Here is a 12,881-nt window from a genome sequence, read left to right on the forward strand (position 1 = left end):
TGGGCATAGCATGAGATTTTAGCGAGGGTAGGGTTCCTACTACTTCGGGCTTACTGAAATAGAGAGAACCATGGGTTAAAATACCAAAGCCAGTTGGTAAAGGACTTCCTCCCAATAAGAGTGAGTTTACACAATATAAATAGTGGAGTGTTTGTGTCTGTGCTGGAACAAATGACAAATTTGTAATAATTTGGATTTTTCCTAGCACACAAACACAACACTATTTATACACATTGGTCCGCCACCCTGTCCCCCAAGAAGTCCTTTCACTAAGAAAAATGGTTATTCAAACCAGGTGTGTAAGTGAATGGGATAGCCGAGCTACCCCCACCCCCACCCGCTAACTAGCGGGTGCGGTAGGTATCCCTCATGTAAAATTATCATGGCTAGTTCAGCTTTGCCAAAAACAATATACCCAATATAAATAATGTTGTGTTTGTGTGCTTGGAAAAATACAAATTATTACAAATTTGTCATGTTTCTGAGAAAAAGGAAAAAAAGGTAATTATTCATCAGAAGTTGGTTGGTCATATCTATACAATATGCTCTATACTATACATGGTAGAGCAGTTTTGTTTGTAATAAAATTATGATACATAATTTAACTTTTGTAATGGAAACCCTATAAGATATAGTAAGGATAGATGTCTTGGCTGAAGTTGATTTAGGGACAAGTCAAACTAAAAGTTTTTAATTTTTTTCTGATTTTAGAATCAAAAGAGTATGCAAAATGAAATTTTTAAATGTAAAATTAGTAATTTATAGTGTTAAAATTTATTGTTATATCCAAGGAATATTATTTTTTTTTAAAGGATTCATGTACAGTACAGTACTGTATTTCTAAAAACTGCAAATTGCAGATATTGTTTGTTAGGTATAGTATTAGGGCTAGAATGGAATAGATGCTAAAACCAGTGTTGATAAATTGATAGACAGGAGTTTCATCAAGATTTATTTGTGAATGCTGTACAGTAGTCTCTTTAGTCAGCTCAGCCCCCTAACTACAGTAGTCATAAATATTGTTTGAAGCAGGTGGGTTTAAGAGTGTGACAGGCATTAAAACTTATTATTATTATTATTATTATTTTTATTATTATTATTATTATTATTATTATTATTATTACAGTACTTACTAAGTTACAACCCTAGTTGGAAAAGCAGGATGCTATAAGCCCAGGGGCTCCAACACGGAAAATAGCTCAGTGAGGAAAGGAAATAAAGAAAAAGAAAATATTTTAAGAAGAATAACAAGATTAAAATAAATACCTCCTATATAAACTATAAAAAGCTTCAACAAAACAAGAGGAAGAGAAATAAGATGAAATAGTGTGCCCGATTGTACCCTCAAGCAAGAGAACTCTAACCCAAGACAGTGGAAGACCACGATACAGAGGCTATGGCACTACTGTAGATTAGAGAACAATGGTTTGATTTCGGAGTGTCCTCCTAGAAGAGCTGCTTACCATAGCTAAAGAGTCATTATTATAGATCATATTAATGAGACCATCTTTGAGGTGATAACGGAGGAGTATAGACCCTCTAGCAATTAAGGCTACCCATTGGGAAAAGCCCATGAAGTCAGGAATATTTATATCCTTCCTTTTCAGACAAAGCTGCCAAATGGCCTAAGTATTGAGGCTTAGGGTATTTTAATGCTAATGTTTTACCACCTTATCCTGCCCCAGAGTTGCACCCCAAAACTTTGATTGCCTTCTCCATAAGATCTTTGGAGGTTGCTCAGCATGTTAGGGCCCAATATTTTTTTTTATTATGGATAGCTGAATTTGTATATATTTTTTCCTTTAAATCTTTTCTGCTCCATTGACAAATTATTAGCAAAATAACCTTAATAGGGTCATATGAAGGTAACTGATGAATGATAAACAGTTCAATTTTTGCATTGAATTTTGATTAAAATATTTATAAACGTCTTTTTCTTTACATTAGGGAACCGAAGATCTGTTAAGGCAGGAGTCACATTTCTTTGAAGAAGTAGATGATTCAAAACCAGGTCTTGGTGGTGATGCAGAAGTTTCCAGTGTCCTTTCAGCTTTCAAAAGTGAGGGTGATCCTGCTGAGTATGAAGAGGCATACATGAGTCTACACTCTTTTATTGAGAAAAGCTTAGATGCCTACAAGGTATCGTAACAATTACTAAAGTTTTTTTTTTTTTAAATATTAAACTTAGCCGGTGAATATATAAATAGCTGACGTCTCCGTCGGTCGACAGATTCCAAAAACTCGCGAGCGATCGCCATGAAGGATGCCGGGTGTGCCCACCAGTGCCGACTATCGGCCAGATACCGCATATTTTTCAATATTTAACTTAGCCGGTGATTATAATAGCTGCAACTCTGTTGCCCGACAGACAACTCTACGGTAAAAACTCGCCAGCGATCGCTACACAGGTTGCGGGTGTGCCCAACAGCGCCATCTGTCGTCCAGATACCCAGTACTCAATGTAAACAAAGACTCAATTTTCTCTCTGTCGAGCTATCGACAAGACGTACTTACTCGCTGTTGCTAAACTGGAGTTTTTTCACAACTAATTGGTGAAGTACTTTATTCTAGTTTTGAGCTTTCGCTATGCAGGTGTTTTATCTTCATCTTAAATCTTGAACTCGTTTTGGATAGATTTAATTATGGTGACAAAGAGAGTATGGACTTTCTTTCACTTTTAAATGGCCGACCCTTCCCTTAGACGGAAGTGTGTTTAGGCTTTTAGTAATTATCTTATCACGTTATAGATTTTCCTCTATATATTTTATATCTCTCCGCCTTAATTAGGCCTCTTCGATTAACTTTCCATTTATTATAAACATATAAAAATAATTTTAATGTTTTGTTTATATAGACCTTTCCTGAGAGTAGGCGGTCCTAACTTGGAAACCGAAGTTAATCAACGTTGAGCTCTTTATATCGTAATTAGCTTTTAAAGAGCTAAGGATTTAAAACTTTTTAAATGTAATATTTTATGAAAGAATTTCTTTGATAGTCTTCGTACTGTTTTCAAAGATGAACTAACGTTTAGTTTATTTATGCTACGCAGTTGTTGACGTTCAGGACGTTCAACATGCGCTCTATCGTTACGATAGAGAGAGAGTGTATCACGGCTTCACTTTGCAGTAAGAGTAAATCGATTCTGACGTTTTGTTCATTCTTTCTTAGCTTAAATGTTTTAAATTCTATTTTAAAGGAACTTTTTATTTGAAAAACCTTTCAGTTTTTTCCTTTAGTCAAATAACATGTGTTTTTGACGAAATATAATTGGGCTCTTCTCTTAGGTGCGAAATCAAGAGAGAAAGAGTGAGAGAGATAGAGACGGAGGGAGAGAGAGGAGAGAAAACGTTCCGTTCAAGCGGGTAACGTTGTTCTCGAGTTACTCTCGTCCCTAGTCGCTGTACGGGGAGGAAGGATAAAACGTTTTTAGTTTTTTATTCTCGTCCCCAGGCTATGTGCGGTGAGAGATTGAAAACGTAGTTATATGAACTAGTGTTTAGTCTCTTTCCCAGCCACTGATTTTTTTTTTATCTTAAAATATGTTTTCTGTTTTTTGCTGGTATTAATGAGCTTGCATTATACGACTGATTTCGCAATTACTACCTTTTAATGAAGGGTAGAATTGCGTGTTTCAGGTAGAAATAAGTGCAAAACAGAAAATCGAAGTGATAAAGTGATATGCGCAAAGTGTTACAGTGTTGCGTCCGAGGCGCAAAGTGTTACAGTGTTGCGTCCGAGGGTTCGTCTGTTCGTGCCTGTCGTTCACCTAGTCCGGGACCTCTTACATGCTCCCAAGCCCAGGGGAGAAGTAATGTCAAACGACTTATGGGTTCGAGAGGCCTTGACCAACGAACAGACGTTTTCCCTCTATGGTATCGGGTGTATCTTACCAAGATCTCCCCTACCATAAGACGAGAGAGACGTTGTTTCTCCTCGTCATCCGAAGGCTTTTCGCATAAGAAACCTGTCACAAGGTTTCGAAGCCCTTAAGCGAAAGTCAGTCCTTTCAGGACAGGTCCAGCGTCCTGGTTACAACCATTAGGACAGCTCTGACCCTATGCAGTCATCGGATAACTGCTCGCCGCCTAACAAAAGCGTAACACAGACTCCGAGAGTCTTTTTTTGTAGGCAAAGTGTTGCGGTCACAGACGTTACCCTCGTCTCTTACCACAACCATTTCCGTTGATCCTTAATGGGTTGTATGGCAAGACATGCAGTATATGCTTGCCTCCCTTATGGAAGACTATTCTGCCGATTAGTCCGTTGAGTCTAGCCGTTTATCTCATCGATGTCCTGGCTTTCAGCCAACCTAACGTTCCTTTGTGCTTACTGTTGACGTTGGCGTAGCTTAGTCACGTCAGTCAGGTTGTTTAGAACCACACTCAATGCGGTCTCGTGTGGTTTTTCAGCCGCATTTGGACGTTAGGCCACTTGCTGATGCTCCTGTTGACGTTCAAGACGTTCACTAACAATCGGAGTTGACTTGTTTTGACGCTGTGCGTCAACCTCCGCATTCTAGAGTTGTTTTGACTGCTCAGTCTAGGCAGTCAAAGCAGTCTCGAGTGGACGCTGTGCGTCCTCACGCACCTGTTGTGGTTGACAGTTCAGTTGTTGACAGTTCACAGACTGTCAAGCAGTTACATGACGTTCGTTCTGATCCGCTACTAATGCACCAGTGAGTGTGGACTCTGCTTGTAAAGCATTGCCACCACGGTAGGTCTCTCCCTTGCTTGAGACTCAGCTTTTATCGGACAAGGTTCCTGTAGATGAGGAAGTTGCTGTTCTCCCTCCTACTGATATTCCCTTGAGGACTCTGTCAGATGGAGAGGAGCCTAAAGCTGCTTAGCCTCCTATGGACTTTAATCAAATCATGATGATTTTTTTAAGGATCTTTGTCCGGATCTTTTTGTAACTGCTGCTCCTCGTTCTCCTAAACGTCAGAGCTTACACTAGGCCTAGCTACTTCGAAGCCGTTGTTTTTAAGCTAGTGCTCTCTCGCTCTCCTAGAGAGCGTTACGTTGGCTAGGCGACTGGTTTTTCACCAGGAGGAGTTTGGGGGATACAGCCTTTGCTTTCCCTTCTTTTAAACTGGTTTATAGAGCGAGAGTCTGATATGACACGAGAGAAGTTCTCGGCTTGGGAGTTCATGCCTCTGCCCAGATAGACTTCTCAATTCTGGTAGACTCTCCCTGGCGCCTAGCCAGGAGACGCTCCAAGTTGTTTACAGGTCAACTTCACAGCTGTTTTCGAGCGTTTGAAGTTATGCTGTACAATTATGTCACGCATAACAAGGCTTTCAGGGATGGTAAACGGTACCGCCTCAGTCGCTAACCCCGTCTGTTGCCACACCTGCTCCCGTAGACCCTAAATGGGCTTTGCTGCAAGACATGCAGTCCAAGCTTGCGTCCTTGTTAGAGGACTTTAATGCGGAGAAGGTTGCTACCGAACCTTCTGGCCAACAACCTTCCAACCGGTCGGTTGTGCGCCCTGTTGACGCTGAGGTAACCTACTCGCGTCTGCCAGTTGAGGTGGTCCCTCCACCGATGCGACCCAGTGTGGGTTGCCAGCCGCACGTTGTCGTTAAGCGACGCTCGGAGGTGGTTGTTGACGTTCAGGACGTTCAACAACCAGCAGAGGTGACTTGTTTTGACGCAGTGCGTCAACCTCAGCAACCCGGTAGGGTGTTGACTGCACAACCCAGACGGTCTAGACAGTCTCGGGTTGACGCTGTGCTTCCTCGCGCACCCATGGTTGTTGACAGTTCACAGACTGTGCAGCAGTTCCATGATATTGCGTCCGGCTCCGTCACGCATCCACCAGTGCGACCGGACTCAGCGAGCCAGACGTTGCCCGCTCCGTTGCCGTTTCCTCATCAGTTTTCGGATGAGGAACCCTCTGATGAGGACGTTGCTGAACAACAAGACGATCAGCCCCCAGAATAGATCAAGCCCTGCTATCCATCCAGAAGATGCTGAAGAAGGAATGCTGCTCAGTCAGGCTGTGGATGAGTCTGGTAGGGACGCTGTCATCCGTGGAACAATTTGTGTCACTAGGAAGACTACACCTCCGTCCTCTTCAATACCGTCTAGCTTTTCACTGGAAAAAGGACAAGACGCTAGAAGCGGTCTCGATCCCGGTTTCCGAAAAGATAAAGTCTTGTCTGTCTTGGTGGAAGGACAAGATCAACCTAAGAGAGGGTCTTCCCCTGGCTGTTCAGACTCCCAACCACGTTCTCTTCTCGGACGCATCGGACGTGGGCTGGGGCGCGACACTAGACGGTCGGGAATGCTCAGGACTGTGGAACTCGAGTCAGAGGAGCATGCATATCAACTGCAAGGAGCTGTTGGCAGTACATCTGGCCTTGAAAAGCTTCAAGTCTCTCCTTCGAGGCAAAGTGGTGGAAGTTAACTCGGACATCACCACGGCCTTGGCGTACATCTCCAAACAAGGAGGTACCCACTCACTGACGTTGTACGAGATCACAAGGGACCTGCTCATCTGGTCAAAAGGTCAAAACATCTCCCTAGTAACGAGGTTCATCCAAGGCGACTTGAACGTCATAGCAAATTGTCTCAGTCGGAAAGGGCAAGTAATTCCAACCGAATGGACCCTCCACAAGGATGTGTGCAAGAGACTTTGGGCCACTTGGGGTAAAACCATCCATAGATCTCTTTGCAACCTCGCTGACCAAGAGGCTTCCAATCTATTGCTCTCCAGTCCCGGACCCAGCAGCAATACATATAGATGCTTTCCTCCTAGATTGGTCACATCTGGATCTCTACGCATTCCCACCGTTCAAGATTGTCAACAAGGTACTGCAGAAGTTCGCCTCTCACGAAGGGACAAGGTTGACGTTAGTTGCTTCCCTCTGGCCCGCGAGAGAATGGTTCACCGAGATACTTCGATGGTTAGTAGACGTTCCCAGTAGTCTTCCTCTAAGGGTAGACCTTCTACGTCAGCCACACGTAAAGAAGGTACTCCAAAGCCTCCACGCTCTTCGTCTGACTGCCTTCAGACTATCGAAAGACTCTCTAGAGCTAGAGGCTTTTCGAAGGAAGCAGCCTGTGCGATTGCTAGAGCTAGGAGAGCTTCTTCCATTAGAGTCTACCAATCGAAGTGGGAAGTCTTCCGAGACTGGTGCAAGTCAGTTTCTGTATCCTCGACCAGTACCTCTGTAGCTCAAATAGCTGTTTTTCTCTTATACCTGAGAAAAGGACGATCCCTTTCAGCTCCCACTATCAAGGGCTACAGAAGCATGTTGGCATCGGTCTTCCGGCATAGAGGCTTAGATCTTTCCAAACATAAAGATCTGCAAGACCTCCTTAAGTCTTTTGAGACCACCAAGGAGCGTCGTTTGGCTACCCCTGGATGGAATTTAGACGTGGTACTAAGATTCTTCATATCAGACAGGTTGGAGCCGTTACAATCAGCCTCCCTGAAAGATCTCACTCTTGAGACTCTTTTCCTGGTATGCTTAGCCTCGGCTAAAAGAGTCAGTGAGATTCATGCCTTCAGCAAGAACATAGGATTTTCGTCAGAAAAAGCCACTTGTTCGCTACAACTTGGTTTTCTAGCCAAAAATGAGCTGCCTTCTCGGCCTTGGCCTAAATCTTTCGATATCCCCAGCTTATCGGAGATCGTAGGCAATGAACTAGAAAGAGTCTTATGCCCTGTTAGAGCTCTTAAGTTCTATTTAAAGCGTACTAAACCTTTACAAGGCCAATCTGAAGCTTTATGGTGTTCAGTTAAGAAACCATCCTTGCCTTTGTCAAAGAATGCTTGGTCAGACTTTATCAGATTGTTAATACGAGAAGCTCATTCACATCTGAGTGAGGAAGACCGAACTTTGCTTAAGGTGAAGACGCACGAAGTTAGAGCTGTAACAACTTCCGTGGCCTTTAAGCAAAATATATCTCTGCAAAGTATAATGGACGCAACCTATTGGAGAAGCAAGTCAGTGTTCGCGTCATTTTACTTGAAAGATGTCCAGTCTCTTTACAAGAACTGCTACACACTGGGACCATTCGTAGCAGCGAGTGCAGTAGTGGGTGAGGGCTCAACCACTACAATTCCCTAATTCCATACCCTTTTAATCTTTCTCTTGAAATGTTTTTATTGTTGTTTTTTGGGTTGTCCGGAAGGCTAAGAAGCCTTTCGCATCCTGGTTGATTTGGCGGGTGGTCAAAGTCATTTCTTGAGAGCGCCTAGATTAGGGGTTTTGATGAGGTCCTGTTGTATGGGTTGCAACCCTTGATACTTCAGATCCTAGGGGTTGATTAGCATCCTAAGAGGATCGCGAGGCTCCGTAAGGAAGACGTACTTGAAAAGGCAGAGTAATTGTTCAAGTCGACTTCCTTACCAGGTACCTATTTATTTTGTTTTTGTTATTTTGATAACTTCTAAAATGAAATAAAAACTCTTAGCTCATAATAATGTAAACATATATTGCTGGTCTCTACCCACCCCCCTGGGTGTGAATCAGCTATTATAATCACCGGCTAAGTTAAATATTGAAAAATGTTATTTTGATAATAAAATAAATTTTTGAATATACTTACCCGGTGATTATAAATTAAAGGACCCTCCCTTCCTCCCCAATAGAGACGCAGTGGGACGAGGAGAAAATTGAGTCTTTGTTTACATTGAGTACTGGGTATCTGGACGACAGATGGCGCTGTTGGGCACACCCGCAACCTGTGTAGCGATCGCTGGCGAGTTTTTACCGTAGAGTTGTCTGTCGGGCAACAGAGTTGCAGCTATTATAATCACCGGGTAAGTATATTCAAAAATTTATTTTATTATCAAAATAACATACTTTTCAACCAAACCAGTTTTTCTCTGTCGGTGTTAAAGACAACACTGATTCCGCTCGCGCTTGACCTCGAGTTTTCTACCGATTGGTGAAGTGCTTGGTTTTGGTCTTATTGCTTTCGCCGTGTTGGATTATTCTATACTATCTTCAAAAGAAATGCTTTTGAAAGGAGAGGAAAAGTTTTTGCCCTTGCTTTTTTAATCTCGCTCTGGTTTTTCCATAGAGAAAAGAGGGCCGACCCTTCCCTCAGTGTACGGAAGTGTGTTAAAGGCTTTTAGTAATTATTTTATCACTTTATAAATTATTGTTGATATTTATAGATTTACCTCTATATATTTTATATCTCACCCGCCTTTATTAGGCCTCTTCGATTAGCTTTCCATTTATACTAAACATCGAAATAAATTTTGTTTTTGTTTATATGCGGCCTTTACCTATTCTTTGTAGGCGGTCCTAACTTGGAAAACGAAGTTAAACAACGTTGAGCCCATTCAACTTTTATTTTTGTTTAGATTAAAACAGTTGCTCTGTAAGAGTGATGAGATGAATATTTTTAGAAAATATTTCAAGAAATTTATTCTTTGAATAGTCTTCGTGCTGTTTTTCAAAGATGAACTAACGTTTGGTTTATTTATGCTACGCAGTTTGCGCTCTATCGTTACGATAGAGAAAGAGAGAATCACGGTTTCACTTTGCAGAAAGAGTAAATCGATTTTGACGTTTAGTTCATTCTTCTTTCAAACTGAAGTTTATTAGATACTAATTTAAAGGAACATGTTAATTTTAAATATTAAACTTAGCCGGTGAATATATAATAGCTGACGTCTCCGACGGCTCGACAGAATTCAAAAACTCGCGAGCGATCGCCATGAAGGTAGCGGGTGTGCCCACCAGCGCAAACTATCGGCCAGATACCGCATATACATGTAAACAGCTCCAGTTCTTCTCTGTCAGTTCCATCGACAAGTCGATTCCACTCGCTATTATGACCACGAGTTTTCTACCGAATTGGTGAAGTACTTGGTTTTGGTTTTATTGCTTTCGCCGTGTTGGATTATTCAATACTATCTTCAAAAGAAATGCTTTTGAAAGGAGAGTAAAAGCGTTTTGCCATTGCTTTTATCTCTGGTTTTTTTCCATAGAGTAAAAATGGCCGACCCTTCCCTTAGTGTACGGAAGTGTATTGTAGGCTTTTAGCAGTTATCTTATCACGTTATAAATTGTTGTTGTTAATTATAGATTTTCCTCTATATATTTTATATCTCACCCGCCTTTATTAGGCCTCTTCGATTAGCTTTCCATTTATAATAAACATCAAGATAAATTTTAATGATTTGTTCATATGGGGCCTTGCCTATTCCTCCCCTAATCCGAGAGTAGGCGGTCCTAACTTGGAAACCGAAGTTAAACAACGTTGAGCCCTTTCAACTTTTATTTTCGTTAAGTTTAAATCATTTGCTCTGTAAGAGTTATTAAATGAATATTTTTTAGTAGATATTTTATGAAAGATTTTCTTTGAATAGTCTTCGTGCTGTTTCAAAGATGAACTAACGTTTGGTTTATTTATGCTACGCAGTTTGCGCTCTATCGTTACGATACAGAAAGAGAGAATCACGGTTTCACTTTGCAGAAAGAGTAAATCGATTTTGACGTTTTGTTCATTCTTATTTCAAACTGAAATGTTTTAAATACTAATTTAAAGGAACTTGTTAATTTTCAATTTCTTAGTCCTTTCAGTTTTTTCCTTTGGTCAAATAACCTGTTTATTGAAGAAGGGTAAGTGGGCTTTTCTCTTCTGTGTGAAATCAAAAGAGTGAGAGAGAGAGAGACGGAGAGGGGGAGAGGAAGAGAGAACGTTCCGATCTTTATTCTCGTCCCAAGCGAGTAACGTTGTTCTCGAGTCAGTTTTTTACTCTCGTCCCAAGTCTCTGTACGGGGAGAAAGGATAAAACGTTTTTAGTTTTTATTCTCGTCCCAAGGCACTGTACGGTGAGAGATTGAAAACGTAGTTTTTAATGAACTAGTGTTTAGTCTCCTCCCCAGTCACTGATCCTTTTAACTTTATATATTTCCGTTTTATTCGATATATATGTTTACTGTTTTTTTTCTTGTATTAATGTGCTTACATTATACGTCTTATTTCGCAATTATAACCTTTTGATGTAGGGGAGAATTGCGTGCTTTAGGTAGAAATCAGTTTTTATTCATGCCTAATGTGAAATTATTGAAAAATTCGATTTCAGTGAAGTAAGTGCAAAAACAGAAAATTGTAGTGATAAAGTGATAATTGCGCAAAGTGTTATCAGTGTTGCGACAGAGGGTTAGTCTGTTCGTGCCTGTCGTTCGCCTAGTCCGAGACCTCTTGCAAGCTCCCATGCCCCAGGGAGAAGTAATGTCGTAGGACTTATGGGTTCGAGAGGCTTTAACCAACGAACAGACGTTCCCTCTATGGTTTCAGGCGTGTCTCGTCAAGACCGCCCCTACCATAAGACGAGCGAGACGGTTTTCTCCTCGTCATCCGAAGGCTTATCGCATAAGAAACCGTGGAGCAAGGTTTCGAGACCCTTAAAGCGAAAGTCAGTCCCTTCAGGACAGGTCCAGCGTCCTGGTTGTAGCCATTGGGACAGCTCTGACCCTGTGCAGTCATCGGAAGACTGCTCGACGCCTAAACAGAAGCGTAACACAGGCTCTGAGAGTCTTAGTGTAGGCAAGGTTTTGCAGTCACAGACGTTACCCTCGTCTCTTACCGCACCCATTCCCGTTGATCCTAAATGGGTTGTACTGCAAGACATGCAGAATAAGCTTGCCTCTCTTATGGAGGACTATTCTGCTGAGCAGGTTCACGATGATCCTCGCCGCTTAGCTGATCGAGATCCTGGCCGTCAGCCGCCCAAACGAGCCTTTGCTCGTCCTGTTGACGTTGACGTTACAAAGTCACGTCAGTCACGTTTTGTAGAGCCTCACTCGATGCAGTCCCGTGTTGACTTTCAGCCGCTTGTGGACGTTCAGCCGCTGCCGCATGCTCTTGTTGACGTTCAGGACGTTCGCCAACCAGCGAAGTTGACTTGTTTTGACGTTGAGCGTCAAGCACCGCAGTCAAGAGTTGTTTTGACTGCTCAGTCTAGGCAGTCAAGGCAGTCTCGAGTTGACGTCGAGCGTCCTCCCGCACCTGTTGTTGTTGCTGGTCAGTCCTTTAAGCAGTTACATGACGTAGCGTCCTTGACTGCTACTGATGCTCCTTTGCGTGTGGACTCTGCTTGTCAAGCATTGCCACCACGGCAGGTCTCTCCCTTGCTTGAGACTCGGCAATTGTCGGACGAGGTTCCTTCAGATGAGGAAGTTGCTGATCCCCCTCCTACTGATATTCCCTTGGGGACTCTGTCAGACGGAGAGGAGCCTAAAGCTGCTCAGCCCTCTATGGACTTTAAATAAATCATGCTGATTTTTAAGGATCTTTGTCCGGATCATTTTGTAACTGCTGCTCCTCGTTCGCCTAAACGTCAGAGTTTACACTAGGCCTAGCTACTTCGAAGCCGTTGTTTTCTAAGCTAGTGCTCTCTCGCTCTTCTAAGAGAGCTTTACGTTTGCTAGGCGACTGGTTGATCACCAGGAGGAGTTTGGGGGAGACAGCCTTAGCTTTCCCTCCTTTTAAACTGGCTTATAGAGCGAGCGTCTGGTATGACACGGGAGAAGTTCTCGGCTTGGGAGTTCCTGCCTCTGCCCAGATAGACTTCTCAAACCTCATAGACTCTCCCTGGCGCCTGGCCATGAGACGCTCCAAGATTTTATGGTCGGCTTCAGAGCTAGACCATCTCCTGTTAGGAGTTTTTTCGAGCGTTTGAAGTTTTGCTGTACAATTATGTCATGCATAAACAAGGCTATCAAGCTTGGCTCCAATAATCTGACAGCCACGTTCTCTGCAGGAACAAGACTATCAGGGATGGCTCCAATGATCTGGCAGCCACGTTCACTGCAGGAGTACGTAAGATGCAAGTGCGCTCAATGTGTTCATTGGCAAGACAAACTTCACGATGAAGTCTACCAAGCTGTCTTGACAGCATTAATGGAA

The 12,881-nt window shown here is 42.5% G+C and overlaps 1 protein-coding gene across 1 annotated transcript in view; it reads left to right on the plus strand.

The window, feature by feature from the left end:
* The window catches only part of Taf5 (TATA-box binding protein associated factor 5), a 570,605-nt gene that overhangs the window by 27,714 nt on the left and 530,010 nt on the right, over positions 1-12,881 (plus strand). Inside the window, exon 3 of the mRNA XM_068366349.1 lies at positions 1,948-2,139. Coding sequence (XP_068222450.1) covers positions 1,948-2,139 — 192 coding nt within the window. The remainder of the gene's footprint in view (positions 1-1,947; positions 2,140-12,881) is intronic.

Source organism: Palaemon carinicauda, chromosome 44, assembly GCF_036898095.1.
Source record: "Palaemon carinicauda isolate YSFRI2023 chromosome 44, ASM3689809v2, whole genome shotgun sequence".
NCBI classification, from domain to species: domain Eukaryota; kingdom Metazoa; phylum Arthropoda; class Malacostraca; order Decapoda; family Palaemonidae; genus Palaemon; species Palaemon carinicauda.